We start from the raw sequence: 17244 nt of genomic DNA, 5'->3' as shown, positions 1-17244 counted from the left end.
CCCGCCCCTGACCTGCTTCCTCCTCCCGCGTCCGCCCTTTCACTGCTCCCCACCCCCCGCGCCGCCCACGAGCTCCCTCAGAGAGGAGGCGGCCGGAGCAGTGAGATGAGGAGGCCGCGGGAGAGAGCGAGACGGTAAATTAACACCTCCCTGGAGGGTCGAATATCAAAGTGTGGACTTTGGCATGAGGGGGACGGGGTCACATCAGGTGCCGCGGGCGACGAAAGGGAGCGCGCCTGCCTCTCGCCTTCCTCCTCAGGAGCGTCGCATGAAGACAACTCGTGCGTGCCAAGGGGCACCTTCTCCCAGCCCCGAGAGACGGAGGGGCTGTGGCTTTAACAGCCGCATGACAGGCAGACGTTCAACGGATTTAGTTTCCCCATTAAACACAGCCCCATACGCAGAATATCCCCCCCCCCAGTTGAACTTCTGGTAGCTGTTAAAGGCACACGAGTCGGGAAAGTGGAGGGAGAATAGCAACTGCAGTTGTCCCCTTCCTCAGACGAAAGAGAGCTGGTGGCTGGTAAGAGTCTTTATTTTTCAGGGTTTTCCCCCCTTTTGCCCGAGAATCAGGCATGGTAACTTTCTGGTAGCTTTTTTTAAAAAATGCAAACGTTGAGACGTTCCCATTTGAGGGATGACTTTCCGCATTTGAGAAGACGAAATTAGCGTTATGACTATGCCTTTGTTTGCCCCAATGAAGGCTTTTTTTGTGTCTCCTAAATTAGTTGGGCTCTGCTTTGTAATCGAATGACTGTGCTTGGAAGAATCCTTCTTTGCACTCTTAGAGGGTAGGGCATTAGTTCTGTGCTATGTTCTGCGGTCGTGTCCAGCTTGAAGCTGTCTTTATTGACTAGAAAGCCACAAATCTTTTTTTCTTGTAGCATTTTTTCTTGTTTTGAACCAATGAAATACCGTAGCTGGCTTGGTCAACATTGTGATGAGGAGGAAGAGTAAAATAATCGCAACATCAGTTTAAATTAAAATCTGGGAGCCATGGAACTTTCAGAAACCGAATTTCCTACTATAGATATACAGCTTAAATACTGCAGCTTTTAATGTTGAAAAGGAGTTTAATTTTTATCCATTGTAACTTAAAAGATGCAGGTGAGATCTCATAGTCTGAAATACTCAAAGAGAAGAGAATCCAAAATACTCAAAGAGAAGAGAATCTTAAAAGTGAAATATTGAAGGTGCAAATGCAGACAATTCCAACAAGAAAGAAAAATGGGAAGTAACTAAAGAACTTTTCTCTCACAGTGACCAACCATATGCCTGTGGGAAACCCAAAAGCAAGCCTTGAACTTAAGAGCACTCTCCCCTCCTGTAGTTTGCAGCAACTGGTATCCAGAAGGATACTGTTCTGACCATGGAGGCAGAGCATAGGCATTGTGGTTGGTAGCCATTGATAGCCTTATTCCCCATTAATTTGTCCAATCTTTTTTTTAAAAAGCCATCCAAGTTGGCAGCCATCACTGCCTCTTGTGGGAGTGAATTCCATAGTTTAACTATGTGCCAAATGAATAAGTACAGTACTTCTTTTATTTTGCCCTGAATCTTCCAACTTTCAGCTTCAAATTCCAGTGTTACGAGAGAGGAAGTAAAGTTTTCTCTCTCTACCATGCCACCTCTTACTTGCCTTTCTCTAAACGAAAAGGTCCCAAATGTTGCAACCCTTTCTCATGAATGGCATGTGACCTACTGCCAGAGCTCATCAGTATTTTTTATCTGCAACCACAGTAGTTTCAGAAACTCCTAATTTTCCTTTTTCATAGAGTCGGACACATCCACATTCATCAGAATGTATCTCCCGTATCTTGAAATCTGCATTAACACCTGCAGTTCCACACTATGTTGTGTGTGCCATTCTTATTTCAGGGAAAATAAAATATTTATTTTATCACATTTATGCCCAAAGTGGAGCCCCAGAAGCCTTACAATATTGAAACTTTATAAACAGTTTAAAATAATAAAATCCTGTCTCTATTTCCAATAACTCAACTGTCCTACAACCTAAACTTTCCTGTACCCAACAGAATTGGGAGTTTTATCATAGACATTGAGAATCTGATCCTGGTTGGCCCTCTGTGGCATAGTTGATTTAAGCTACATCCTACATATAACTGGGTGCATGGGGAAGTAGCTTAGTAGTACCCACTACAGCCAAAGAGTTGCACTATGGTCCCTGATTAATTTCTAGTTGGACTTTGTGAGCTAAAAACAACATGCACAGTACTCCTGTGGCTTCAGCATATCAAGTGTAATGATCAAGCATTCCAGCTAGAATAAACCTTTCACCACACAATGGTAGAAATTGTAGTTGCATTTGACAGTTCCAACTGATGATAATAGTGATGATAATAACCTGGGGTCAGTGGCCCTGACAAAGTAGAGTGCTAATATGAAAAGCAAATGGGATAGGATAAGAGCTAAGCCAAGTTCTAATTGTTTCCGTTACTACTTTATAATTTATACAACTGCTAACACTTTAAAGTGATGCACAGTTATTAACAAATGTTTACGGTAGACATGATAGTAAAGGAAAAGGAGTGGAAAGGGAAGGGGAAAACAAACAAATTCAAGTACTAATTTTTAAAAGTTATGTAACTGGTGACCCGCTGGAATAGCCACTGAGAAGATTTCCATGTTCACAATTAGAGTAATTCTGCAGCTGTGTTAAACTCTTTAATTCTGTAATCTATATAATTTATTCAGATTAGAATGTAGTCTGCTTCAACCTCTTATGGAGAGGTGTAAAGATCCATGCAAGGCATTGAAACACTCCCCACCCCCACCCCCCAGAAATACTCCACCACCCACCTGAGACTCATCATGTATCGCTCACATACTTTGTGTCCTATTTTTACAACCACAAGGGAAGGAAACACTTTTTTAAATGAAAGGTGAAAATCTCAGCAAACTGAATTCTGCCCACAATGCCATGTACCACATTTACATGTACTTGTATGAATTTGGAAGTTGAACACACCTACCTACAATAGCCTAGGGCTTGCCAATCAGAAGGTTGGTGGTTCGAATCCCCACAACGGGGTGAGCTCCCGTTGCTCGGTCCCTGCTCCTGCCAACCTAACAATTCGAAAGCACGTCAAAGTGCAAGTAGATAAATAGGTACCGCTTCAGCGGGAAGGTAAACGGCGTTTCCGTGTGTTGCTCTGGTTCGCCAGAAGCGGCTTAGTCATGCTGGCCACATGACCCGGAAGCTGTACGCCGGCGCCCTCGGCCAATAAAGCGAGATGAGCACCGCAACCCGAGTCGTCTGCGACTGGACCTAATGGTCAGGGGTCCCTTTACTTTTACCTTTTAACCTACAATCTATGGTTTGAAATCCAGGAAAGCACAACCATGTTACAGGTCTTCTGAATGTTCTCTGTCTCTGGTGCTGAATGTGATAACTGTTTTTCTGTGGGACATCTGCTGCTGCAGGATATGAAGAATCCAATAATATATGCTTTTCTCATCTAAAAGAATTACTTAGCCTTTGTGCAGAAGTCTCACTATCTGAGGATAGTCAGAGGCTCATATAGTGCCCCACACACTGTTAATGCTTAAGAAATGTTAAATAGTCCCATTTGTTCCCTACCATCAATTTGCAGTGCTATTCAACCATAGTGTACTCCCAAAAATACAAAGCAGTGGAAAGGCTTCAGACAGGAATGGATCGGATTCCCTGTTTAAATTCTTATCTTTGATAAAAACAGCATGCTGGTAATATTAAAATTAATATTCTTACAAAATATTTTTTAGAGTTTGGAACAGATTCAGAAGAATATTAAGGGTAAAACTAGTTACAGGTAGGTAGCCGTGTTGGTCTGGATCGAAGTAAAATAAAAAAAATTCCTTCAGTAGCACCTTAAAGACCAACTAAGTTTTTATTTTGGTATGAGCTTTCGTGTGCATGCACACTTCTTCAGATACAGTGAAATGGAAGTTTCCAGGCACTTATGTAGAGAAGGGGTGGGGAGGGGTGGGGAGGGGGAGGGGGGATCACTCAGAAGGGTGGTGGAAATGGGTGATTGACTGACTGATAGCTGTTGATGACCGGAAACGACTGCAAATGGTTTTGCATGAAAAAGCAAGGATTGAGATGGCTGAAGATCGCTTATCATGTATAATGAGATAAGAATCCGATATCTCTGTTCAAACCAGGTCCCTCCATGGTTTTGAGCTTGGTGATAAGTTGCAATTCAGCAACTTCTCTTTCCAGTCTATTTCTGAAATTCTTTTGTAGTAAGACAGCTACTTTGAGATCTTGTATAGAATGTCCTGGGAGATTGAAGTGTTCTCCTACTGGTTTTTCTGTCTTCTGGTTCCTGATGTCAGATTTATGTCCATTTATCCTTTGGCGTAGGGTTTGACCTGTTTGTCCAATATAGAGAGCTGAAGGGCACTGTTGGCATTTGATGGCATACACAATGTTAGAGGATGAGCAATTAAATAGTCCTGAGATGGTATGTTGGATGTTGTTGGGGCCAGTAATGGTGTTGTCTGGGTGTATGTGGCAGCAAAGTTGGCATCTGGGTTTATTGCAGGCTCTGGTACCAGTGTCCATGTTAAGTCTGGTGGTTGTATTATTGTGGGTGAGGAGTTGTTTAAGATTGGGTGGCTGTCTGTAGGCAATGAAAGGTCTTCCTCCCAGAGCTTGAGAAAGGGAGCTGTCATTGTCCAGGAGAGGCTGTAGATCTCTGATGATGCGTTGTACTGTTTTAACTTGGGAGCTGTATGTGATGACTAGTGGTGTTCTGTTATTTTCTTTTTGGGGTCTGTCTTGCAGCAGGTTCTCTCTAGGTATCTGTCTGGCTCTGTTGATCTGTTGTTTAACTTCATCAGGTGGATATTTTAGTTCTAAAAAGGTTTGCTGTAGATCTCTTAGGTGAGATTCTCTGTCTGTAGAGTTGGAACAGATGCGGTTGTAACGTAAGGCCTGGCTGTATACGATGGATTGTTTGGTATGTTTGGGATGGTAGCTAGAAGCATGTAGATATGTTTGTCGGTCAGTTGGTTTTCTGTATAAGGTGGTGTCTATATGTCCATCCTGTATTTTTATAGTAGTGTCCAAAAAATGTATTTCTTGCATAGATTGGTTCATTGTTAGGTTGATGGTGGGGTGAAAGTCATTGAATGTCTGGTGGAAGGTTTCCAGGGTCTGTTGTCCATGTGTCCAGATAATAAAAATATCGTCAATGTATCGCAGGTACAGGAGAGGTTTGAGTGGGTAGGAGTTAAGGAAACGTTGTTCTAAATCTGCCATGAAGATGTTGGCATACTGTGGGGCCATGCGGGTGCCCATGGCTGTGCCGCTGATCTGGAGGAACAGGTCATCACCAAATTTGAAGTGGTTGTGGGTAAGGACAAAGTGGCAGAGTTTGGTAGCAAAGTCCGCTGTGGTTTTATCTGAAATGGTGTTCCTTATGGCTTGTAAACCATCATTGTGTGGGATGTTGGTATATAGAGATTCCACATCCATAGTGGCTAGTATAGTATTGTTAGGAAGATTGTTCAAATATTGTATTTTCCTCAGAAAATCTGTGGTGTCACGTACGTAGCTGGGAGCACTGATAGCATATGGTTTAAGAACAGAGTCCATATAGCCAGAAACACCCACTGTAATGGTGCCAATACCTGAGATGATGGGGCGTCCTGGGTTTCCTGGTTTGTGTATTTTGGGTAGAAGATAGAAAGTTCCTGGCCGAGGTTCCGCTGGTGTGTTTGTGAGGATCTGTTCTTGGATGTGTAGGGGTAGCTCCTTAATAATCTTGTTCAGTTCTTTTTTGTATGCTTGTGTGGGGTCTGAGTCCAATTTCATGTAAAAGGCAGTATTGGAAAGTTGTCTGTGGGCCTCCTGGATGTAATCAGTTTTGTTCATGATGACGACAGCTCCACCCTTGTCTGCCTCTTTAATTATAATGTCTGGGTTGTTCCTGAGATTTTCTATGGCTCTCCTTTCAGCATGGTTTAGATTTTGTTGTAAGCGATGGTGTTTTCTGGTCTCATCTGTTTGGATTCTGTGGCGGAAGCATTCAATGTACAGATCTAGTGTGGTATTGCGTCCATCAGGAGGGGTCCATGTGGAGTCCCTTTTTGTGTAACTTCTTTTCGGTGGTAGTTGGTGGTCAATGTTCTGTTCATTGATGCGTTTGGAGGGTGATGGTTGTTCCCCAGTAAGTTGAGAGGTGTTGTGTTGTGGGGATGTAGTTTGTTCTACTTTGTCTTGTTCTTGTGTGTGATGAAAATACTCCTTCAGGCGTAAACGGCGGAAAAATGCTTCCAGGTCCCCGCAGAACTGAATCATGTGTTGGGATTTGGCAGGGCAGAATGATAGGCCCCGTGAAAGGACGGATTCCTCAGCTGGGCTGAGTGTTTGCTGTGAAAGATTGACAATGTTGTTGATCTTGTTTTGATTGGTGGCCTGTAGGTTGGAAAGGTTGCAGAGTTTTTTATTTTTCTGGTTCTTCAGTAACTCCAGTTGAGAGTGGTAAATGGTTTGTTTTTCCTTGTGGAACTTCTGCCAGGCTGGGTGATTCCTGATGGAGTTGTCCAGTGCAGATAGTTCCTCCTTTATTAACTTCTGTTTGGAATACAGAACGCCGATAAGATGTTTCAGCAGTTTCTTAGATAAAGTGTGGCATAGTTTTCTAGCATATTCTGTGGGATAAGTTGATTGAAGAGGGTTCTTAATTCTAAGACCCTTAGGTACAATGTCCAGGTTTTTGCATTTAGACAGAAAGAGGATGTCAGTTTGTACCTGGGCAAGTTTCTTGGTGAGGTTGATGGACTTCCATTTCATGCGGCTCAATGTGGTGCCTTCCATAGTTCTGGTTACAGGTAGGTAGCCGTGTTGGTCTGGATCGAAGTAAAATAAAAAAAATTCCTTCAGTAGCACCTTAAAGACCAACTAAGTTTTTATTTTGGTATGAGCTTTCGTGTGCATGCACACTTCTTCAGATACAGTGAAATGGAAGTTTCCAGGCACTTATGTAGAGAAGGGGTGGGGAGGGGTGGGGAGGGGGAGGGGGGATCACTCAGAAGGGTGGTGGAAATGGGTGATTGACTGACTGATAGCTGTTGATGACCGGAAACGACTGCAAATGGTTTTGCATGAAAAAGCAAGGATTGAGATGGCTGAAGATCGCTTATCATGTATAATGAGATAAGAATCCGATATCTCTGTTCAAACCAGGTCCCTCCATGGTTTTGAGCTTGGTGATAAGTTGCAATTCAGCAACTTCTCTTTCCAGTCTATTTCTGAAATTCTTTTGTAGTAAGACAGCTACTTTGAGATCTTGTATAGAATGTCCTGGGAGATTGAAGTGTTCTCCTACTGGTTTTTCTGTCTTCTGGTTCCTGATGTCAGATTTATGTCCATTTATCCTTTGGCGTAGGGTTTGACCTGTTTGTCCAATATAGAGAGCTGAAGGGCACTGTTGGCATTTGATGGCATACACAATGTTAGAGGATGAGCAATTAAATAGTCCTGAGATGGTATGTTGGATGTTGTTGGGGCCAGTAATGGTGTTGTCTGGGTGTATGTGGCAGCAAAGTTGGCATCTGGGTTTATTGCAGGCTCTGGTACCAGTGTCCATGTTAAGTCTGGTGGTTGTATTATTGTGGGTGAGGAGTTGTTTAAGATTGGGTGGCTGTCTGTAGGCAATGAAAGGTCTTCCTCCCAGAGCTTGAGAAAGGGAGCTGTCATTGTCCAGGAGAGGCTGTAGATCTCTGATGATGCGTTGTACTGTTTTAACTTGGGAGCTGTATGTGATGACTAGTGGTGTTCTGTTATTTTCTTTTTTGGGTCTGTCTTGCAGCAGGTTCTCTCTAGGTATCTGTCTGGCTCTGTTGATCTGTTGTTTAGCTTCATCAGGTGGATATTTTAGTTCTAAAAAGGTTTGCTGTAGATCTCTTAGGTGAGATTCTCTGTCTGTAGAGTTGGAACAGATGCGGTTGTAACGTAAGGCCTGGCTGTATACGATGGATTGTTTGGTATGTTTGGGATGGTAGCTAGAAGCATGTAGATATGTTTGTCGGTCAGTTGGTTTTCTGTATAAGGTGGTGTCTATATGTCCATCCTGTATTTTTATAGTAGTGTCCAAAAAATGTATTTCTTGCATAGATTGGTTCATTGTTAGGTTGATGGTGGGGTGAAAGTCATTGAATGTCTGGTGGAAGGTTTCCAGGGTCTGTTGTCCATGTGTCCAGATAATAAAAATATCGTCAATGTATCGCAGGTACAGGAGAGGTTTGAGTGGGTAGGAGTTAAGGAAACGTTGTTCTAAATCTGCCATGAAGATGTTGGCATACTGTGGGGTTCCAGCACATTACCAAATAATGGAGTGTAGAAAGGAAGAGCTGCATTCTTTTCAAGCCCACTGATGCTCCCCTACACTGTGTTGTCCATTTTTAAGCAAAAATCTGAGCAGCATTAGCTGGACAAACCAATATCTAAGGCTGGGATTGCTGTTGTTAATGTGTAAACATGAAGTTATGCCCTCAGTTAGATTAAAAAAGACCTCACTTTTACAATGCCCATATTTTTTCTCCAACTTTAGGAGGAGATTGACCCGGGTTATTCCAAGTAGTATCAGCCTGCTCCTCTCTTGAAAACAATAATTGCTCTTTTCTAATGTGTTTATTTAGTCTTTAGTCATGGTACTTGGTTTTTTTAATCCTCTTTAACAGTTATGCAGGTTTTCATATGTTTCCATTGTGTATTAGAAGATTATTTTTCAATATATGTGGAATTACTGTTGTGCCATCCATCTCTTTTACGCTTTTACGATATTACACATAATTGGTAAAACAGTGATCATTTTTATATTTCTGCCAAGAGATGAAACAGCCAAGAAAACCAGGAAGATTTGACACTGTTTATTAGATTCTTTCTTTCCCCTGCCCCCCATCTCCTTGTTCTAAAATATTTTTTTTAGTGTTGCACATATCCAAAATACATTTCTGCTTTCTGTTTTCCATTCAGCTTCTGTATTGCAATAACTTTCTGTTTCCTGGTTTGTGTTGGTATTGCAGTGCAGGCATGAAAAGTGAAACAATCTAATCTCTCGGGAGAAAAGTCTTGAGTCAGTAAAATTGTTTGCCTGGGTGTGTTTCGAAACACAAAGAAGACTGCATACGAAAAGGAAGGGGAAGAGAAAACATAGTTAATGGTATCTCTTCATTCTTCACAGTGTTTGGACTTGGAAGATGATTTTGAGATGTGGTGGTTTCAGCAAGGTCTGAGCATCTTGCCTTCTGCCCTCGTTATTTGGACATCTGCTTCCTTTGTGTTTTCATACATTACTGCAGTCGTCTTACATCATGTTGACCCTTTGGTGCCCTACATCAGGTCAGTAAGACTTTTACTATTGCATTGTTACATACAGTGGTACCTCTGGTTACGAACACTTCTGGTTACAAACACTTCAGGTTACGAGCTCCGCTAACCTGGAAGTAGCTGCTCCTGGTTGCGAACTTTGCCCCAGGATGTGAACGGAAATCGTGCGCCAGAGGCACGCGCACAGCAGGAGGCCCCATTAGTGAAAGCACGCCTCAGGGTAAGAACGGTTTCAGCATAAGAATAGACCTCCAGAATGAATTAAGTTTGTAACCAGAGGTACCACTGTATACCAAAATATCACTGCATAGGAAAGCACCCCCCCCTTTGGGAGGGACTCCTAATTTTTAAAAAGTCATATGCATACCAATTTAAAGTCCTTTCATTTCTATCTAGCAATGCTGAAAAACTTGTTGCTCTCCCCTCAGCTTTTGCTGGAAGGTAAAGTTCATACACTTCCCAATTCCTTACAGATGGGTATGGCAAAATCAATAAATGGTTATAGGTTATAACTTGCCTGCAGCCATGTTTTAACTATAGGAGACTGTAAGAATCTGCAGCTGTAATAAACTGCATACACATTTTGACTAATATACAGATTCCTATTTGGCAATTCCCAGGCAATGTGGGTGTATCTGCTGTGATCACTGGAAACCAAGAGGCAGGGAGAAACCTGCATCCGAGTTATCCATTTTCCCCATTAACATGCCAGCTACAGGTCCTAGAGCAGGTCAGTTAGATCTCTTTCCTATGATGCATATATCGCTTGTAACCAAACATCCATAAGAGCTTCTTACTTTTTAAATTAAATATATAGTTTTAAATGCCATTGAATAAATATACATTTTTACAAGAAAACTGTTGGGGGGGGGGAGTGTTGCAAAGTCACTACCTCTCAACCTTCGTCATAGAATTGCAGAGTTGAAAGAGACCCAGAGGATCATTTAGTCCAACCTCCTGCAATTCAGGAATATGCAGCTGTCCCATATAGGGATCGAACCTGCAACCTTAGTGTTATCAGCACCATGCTCTCACTAACTGGCCTATCCATCTCTAGCCCTTGTCATGCCTGATGTCAGGGAACCTTTTTTCAGTTCTGGGGCTGCATCCTCTTTTGGGCAACCTTTCAAGGACCACATGCTAGTGTTAGGCAGAACTTCTGCACATACTCACAGACCCCTTTGTATCTCCATGTAGAAAAGCAAGAGGCGTTATCAGAATACATGGCCACATTCTAGTCTGGCAAAAATTGTTGGGGTGTGAAGCAAGGCCAGCAAGGTGTTGTGGCCTAGGGAGAGCTCCAAGGGCGCCACATGTGGCCTGCCAGCCTGAGGTTTCCTGCTCCTGCCTTATGTAATTCACTGGGCAGTGTTAAGAATCAGAGATCCAGCATGCTTTAAGCAAGAGAAAGGATTACTAGCAAATATATTCAGGGCTTGCCGATCAGAAGCTCGGCGGCTTGAATCCCCGCGACGGGGTGAGTTCCCGTTCCTCGGTCCCTGCTCCTGCCAACCTAGCAGTTCGAAAGTACGTAAAGTGCAAGTAGATAAATAGGTACCACTCGGCGGGAAGGTAAACGGCGTTTCCATGCGCTGCTCTGATTTGCCAGAAGCGGCTTAGTCATGCTGGCAACATGACCCAGAAGCTGTCTGCGGACAAACGCCAGCTCCCATGGCCAGTAAAGTGAGATGAGCGCCGCAACCCCAGAGTCATCCACGACTGGACCTAACAGTCAGGAGTCCCTTTACCCCTTTATATTCAGCAGATAATTTAAGTGGGTGGGGGTGAAGGTCTATGTTTCTGGATGAATACATTTGTTGTTGTTGTTTAGTCGTTTAGTCGTGTCCGACTCTTCGTGACCCCATGGACCATAGCACGCCAGGCACTCCTGTCTTGCACTGCCTCCCGCAGTTTGGTCAAACTCATGTTCGTAGCTTCGAGAACACTGTCCAACCATCTTGTCCTCTGTCGTCCCCTTCTCCTAGTGCCCTCAATCTTTCCCAACATCAGGGTCTTTTCCAAGGATTCTTCTCTTCTCATGAGGTGGCCAAAGTATTGGAGCCTCAGCTTCACGATCTGTCCTTCCAGGGAGCACTCAGGGCTGATTTCCTTCAGAATGGATAGGTTTGATCTTCTTGCAGTCCATGGGACTCTCAAGAGTCTCCTCCAGCACCATAATTCAAAAGCATCAATTCTTCGGCGATCAGCCTTCTTTATGGTCCAGCTCTCACTTCCATACATCACTACTGGGAAAACCATAGCTTTAACTATACGGACCTTTGTCGGCAAGGTGATGTCTCTGCTTTTTAAGATGCTGTCTAGGTTTGTCATTGCTTTTCTCCCAAGAAGCAGGCGTCTTTTAATTTCGTGACTGCTGTCACCATCTGCAGTGATCAAGGAGCCCAAGAAAGTAAAATCTCTCACTGCCTCCATTTCTTCCCCTTCTATTTGCCAGGAGGTGATGGGACCGGTGGCCATGATCTTGGTTTTTTTGATGTTGAGCTGCAGACCATATTTTGCGCTCTCCTCTTTCACCCTCATTAAAAGGTTCTTTAATTCCTCCTCGCTTTCTGCCATCAAGGTTGTGTCATCTGCATATCTGAGGTTGTTGATATTTCTTCCGGCAATCTTAATTCCGGCTTGGGATTCATCTAGTCCAGCCTTTCGCATGATGAATTCTGCATATAAGTTAAATAAGCAGGGAGACAATATACAACCTTGTCGTACTCCTTTCCCAATTTTGAACCAATCAGTTGTTCCATATCCAGTTCTAACTGTAGCTTCTTGTCCCACATAGAGATTTCTCAGGAGACAGATGAGGTGATCAGGCACTCCCATTTCTTTAAGAACTTGCCATAGTTTGCTGTGGTTGACACAGTCAAAGGCTTTTGCATAGTCAATGAAGCAGAAGTAGACGTTTTTCTGGAACTCTCTAGCTTTCTCCATAATCCAGCGCATGTTTGCTATTTGGTCTCTGGTTCCTCTGCCCTTTCGAAATCCAGCTTGCACTTCTGGGAGTTCTCGGTCCACATACTGCCTAAGCCTGCCTTGTAGAATTTTGAGCATAACCTTGCTAGCGTGTGAAATGAGCGCAATTGTGCGGTAGTTGGAGCATTCTTTGGCACTGCCCTTCTTTGGAATTGGGATGTAGACTGATCTTCTCCAATCCTCTGGCCATTGCTGAGTTTTCCAAACTTGCTGGCATATTGGGTGTAGCACCTTAACAGCATCATCTTTTAAAATTTTAAATAGTTCAGCTGGAATATCATCACTTCCACTGGCCTTGTTATTAGCAGTGCTTTCTAAGGCCCATTTGACTTCACTCTCCAAGATGTCTGGCTCAAGGTCAGCAACCACACTACCTGGGGTGTACGAGACCTCCATATCTTTCTGGTATAATTCCTCTGTGTATTCTTGCCACCTCTTCTTGATGTCTTCTGCTTCTGTTAGGTCCTTACCACTTTTGTCCTTGATTATGGTAATCTTTGTACGAAATGTTCCTTTCATATCTCCAATTTTCTTGAACAGATCTCTGGTTTTCCCCATTCTATTGTTTTCCTCTATTTCTTTGCATTGCTCATTTAAGAAGACCCTCTTGTCTCTCCTTGCTGCTTTTTGGAAATCTGCATTCAGTTTCCTGTATCTTTCCCTATCTCCCTTGCATTTTGCTTGCCTCCTCTCCTCCGCTATTTGTAAGGCCTCGTTGGACAGCCATTTTGCTTTCTTGCATTTCCTTTTCCTTGGGATGGTTTTCGTTGCTGCCTCCTGTATAATGTTACGAGCCTCCATCCATAGTTCTTCAGGCACTCTGTCCACCAAATCTAAATCCTTAAACCTGTTCCTCACTTCCACTGTGTATTCATAAGGGATTTGATTCAGATTGTATCTTACTGGCCCAGCGGTTTTTCCTACTTTCTTCAGTTTAAGCTGGAATTTTGCTATAAGAAGCTGATGATCTGAGTTACAGTCAGCTCCAGGTCTTGTTTTTGCTGACTGTATAGAACTTCTCCATCTTTGGCTGCAGAGAATATAATCAATCTGATTTCGATGCTGCCCATTTGGTGATATCCATGTGTAGAGTCGTCTCTTGTGTTGTTGGAAGAGAGTGTTTGTGATGACCAGCTTGTTCTCTTGACAGAACTCTATTAGCCTTTGCCCTGCTTCATTTTGAACTCCAAGGCCAAACTTGCCAGTTATTCCTTTTATCTCTTGATTCCCTACTTTAGCATTCCAATCCCCTGTAATGAGAAGAACATCCTTCTTTGGTGTCATTTCTAGAAGGTGTTGTAGGTCTTCATAGAATTGGTCAATTTCACTTTCTTCAGCACCGGTAGTTGGTGCATAAACTTGGATTACTGTGATGTTAAAAGGTCTGCCTTGGATTCGTATCGAGATCATTCTGTCATTTTTGAGATTGCATCCCATTACAGCTTTTGCCACTCTTTTGTTGACTATGAGGGCCACTCCATTTCTTCTACAGGATTCTTGCCCACAGTAGTAGATATGATAGTCACCCGAACTGAATTCGCCCATTCCCTTCCATTTTAGTTCACTGATGCCCAGGATGTCGATATTTATTCTTGTCATCTCATTTTTGACCACATCCAGCTTACCTCCATCCATGGTTCTTACATTCCAGGTTCCTATGCAATATTTTTCTTTACAGCATCGGACTTTCCTTTCGCTTCCAGGCATATCCGCAACTGAGCGTCCTTTCGGCTTTGGCCCAGTCGCTTCATCAGCTCTGAATCTACTTGTACTTGTCCTCCGCTCTTCCTCAGTAGCATGTTGGACGCCTTCCGACCTGAGGGGCTCATCTTCCAGCGTCATAACTTTTATATGCCTGTTGTCTTTGTCCATGGAGTTTTCTTGGCAGGGATACTGGAGTGGCTTGCCAGTTCCTTCTCCAGGTGGATCACGTTTAGTCAAAACTCTCCACTATGACCTGTCCATCTTGGGTGGCCCTGCATGGCATAGCTCATAGCTTCTCCGAGTTATTCAAGCCCCTTCGCCACGACAAGGCATTGATCCATGAAGGATGAATACATAGAGATAGTATATAGGCAGCCTAATAAGACTGCACTTTGCCTTTTAGAACTTTGCCATTATTCGTGTATTGAAATTCTTAAATGACTTGGAGTCAGAAAATTGGTCAGACATCAATAAACTTTAGCCATGCATAGCTGGCTATACTAAACAAATAAATAGAAAGGCTCTATATTTGGCAAACAACCTTTTATAAGTCTTTTAAAAACTTGTTCCTTTAGTAAATATAATTGTGCTAGATTTTCCAGCATTAAAAACTTACTCAATGCATTTTGAAATAATACAAAAACCAAATGAGTCATGCCTCAAGTACTACATGGGCATGGATTTCTTTTTGGTTGCTTCCCTTTTGATAGTTGTATATCCCCCCATCTACTGCTTATTCTTGATACTTACAAATTTAAATGTCTCCCATTTTTTAGTTCTGCATTTGGTGGGTTTTAGAGTCACTGTATCTTACATTGCTTTTCTTTCAGTGACACAGGAACAACACCCCCTGAAAGATGTTTGTTTGGGATAATGTTAAACATTTCCACTCTTTTGGGTAAGTACAGGGGGGAAAGAATCCTAGGCTTCTGAAAGATGCTTTGGCTTTGTCAGGCTCCAGAAGGAAGGAATTCTGTATCTGTAGCATAGCTATTGAGATGCCCTTGTCATGTGGAAAAGGTGTACTGATGGAAGCAAGACAAGGACACCACAACAACTGTTCTTAAAGATTGCCATGGCAAATACAGGTGGCAATATGATTATTGACTATTCATTATTCCATAAATAATCCTGCTAAATATGCCTGTCTCATAGTAGACGAGTAATTGTATGACACAGAATCTTGTGACAGCTTAAAAACTTAGAAATGTGTTAAGGTGGAAGACAAAGGGTTTTGAGATACTACATAGTTAATAGCCATACCAATGCTAGGATGTTTGTTATACCTAACAACTGTTTGTGAATTCTCTCTCTTAATACATGATTATCACTGTTTTGTGCTTCCTGTATTTCATTTCCTTCTGACCATACTGTTTACAATTTTGCTCCTGCAAAACCATGTGAATATATCCCTATAACTCAGGAGAATACTTCATGCTTCTAAGAAAGTGAACAGGTCCACAATAGCTTCTACCTTAATTAATTTGTTAAGTCTTTTAAAGATGCCATGATAAACTTTGTTCTTTTTGCTGCAACATACTAACATGGCTACTCTAAAAGTATACATCATATAAGTAAAATTCATCTGCCCTCAGGGCAGGACTCTCTTCCCTCCTATTGCATTTTGAGTACCTGACAGCTAGTTTTATGTGGCCGCCAATTATACCTGGCTTCTTCCAATGTCAGTCTTTTATACCATAGTCTTACTAAGCTGTATTTGGATTATTTCACAGGCATGGCAACCATGTATGTCCGATACAAACAAGTTGATGCTTTGAATCCTGACAACCCCAAGATCTTAAGGTTAAATAAAGCTGGCTTTGTGTTAGGAACAGTTAGTTGCTTTGGGCTTTGCATCATTGCGAACTTCCAGGTTTGTACTTCATCTTTAATTGTTTTGGAATATAGGATATGATAGGCCTTTTCCTCTCTCTCCAGAGAAGTTGCCTACTGATTGCCTTCCAGCATAAATTTGGGCAGTGAATGCACATGAAACACAATTTTTCATCTCATAATAGGTTTGTGTTTACAATTGGGCTTTGGTTGTCAGGCCACAATTGTACGATTGCCATGATCTTGCTGTATATTTACTTAGTAGCAATTAGTGCAGTTTAGTTTTATTGGTGTGAATTTCAATATTTACACATGATTTGTTAACAAGTTACCTTTTTTGCTGTAAGCCACTTGGAGATATTCAGGTGACAAGTCTAAGAAATGAAAGGAAAGGAAAGGAAATGCTCAAGCACAAAGCTTATTGGATGGCCTTGGGCTGGTTGCAATCTCTCAGCCTAACCTTCTAAGAGTTGTTGAGGTTAAAGCGCTATCAGAGTTCTAGACACACGTAATGCAGCAACCTTCAAGCTAGGCATATCTGAGTCTGGTCAGTAGTTGGATGAGAGACTATCTGGAAGCCACATGTGTGCCACTTTGAGCTTCCTGGAGCAAAGCTAGCATGTAAACTATTCTTTTCCACTAAAGAGTAGGGTAAAAATATTTTCAGTGTAAAAAATACAAAACATGAATTAAGTCTGGGAGACAGATGTAAGATTTTGCTATCAAACCACATTTTTTTAAAAAACGTGAACTCTCCTCGGGAGCCACCCCTCTAAAGTCTCAGTTTATTGACTGAATTGTTCAGCTTTCAAATATTACTTGGTCAAACCAGCTTTGAAACCTGTGTTCTTTTCCTCCAGAAAAGCACTTTATTTTCTGTGCATGTAACTGGAGCCTGTCTCACGTTCGGAATAGGAGCCATTTACATTCTGGTTCAAACAATTCTTTCCTACAAGATGCAACCAGGGATTCATGGGAAGGGCATTTTTTGGATCAGACTGACAGTTCTGCTGTGGTGTACATCCAGCATAGTGAGTAGTATCCTTTGTGGTGAAATGTCATTAAAACAGTGAACATGTATAATTTATATTCAAATAGTGGCTAAAAGGTGCCAACTGTTATGGTAATACTGGGGGGGGAATCATAGAATATATTAGCTTCAGTGGCTATTAAAATATACATTGTGCACTTCATTCCTTCCATATATATGTCTGCCATCAAAAAGAAGCAAATCTTAATTCAGTGGGATCTGTTTAGTAGAATGTGAACATAAGACTGCAGTTCAACTCATCCATGTTCTCTTTGGAAGTCTCTGTGACTTCAGTGGGTGTTAGTATAAGAGCATAAGAAGAGCCCTATTTGATCAGACCAAAGGT

The 17244-nt window shown here is 42.3% G+C and overlaps 1 protein-coding gene across 3 annotated transcripts in view; it reads left to right on the top strand.

Moving 5' to 3' along the window:
• Positions 1 to 39: 39 nt before the first annotated feature.
• DRAM2 (DNA damage regulated autophagy modulator 2) overlaps positions 40 to 17244 on the top strand; it is a 22707-nt gene continuing 5502 nt past the window's right edge. Inside the window, exons 1-5 of one of the 3 annotated variants that reach the window (XM_035122963.2) lie at positions 40 to 134; positions 9198 to 9355; positions 14866 to 14933; positions 15769 to 15908; positions 16729 to 16906. In XM_035122963.2, coding sequence (XP_034978854.1) covers positions 9225 to 9355; positions 14866 to 14933; positions 15769 to 15908; positions 16729 to 16906 — 517 coding nt within the window. In that variant the 5' untranslated portion in view covers positions 40 to 134; positions 9198 to 9224. The other 2 variants (XM_035122962.2, XM_035122964.2) reach the window with 2 other exon arrangements.

Source organism: Zootoca vivipara, chromosome 7 (genome assembly GCF_963506605.1).
Source record: "Zootoca vivipara chromosome 7, rZooViv1.1, whole genome shotgun sequence".
Lineage (NCBI taxonomy): Eukaryota > Metazoa > Chordata > Lepidosauria > Squamata > Lacertidae > Zootoca > Zootoca vivipara.
Note: the sequence above shows the minus strand (reverse complement) of the source record. Positions and strands in the feature narration are given on the sequence as shown.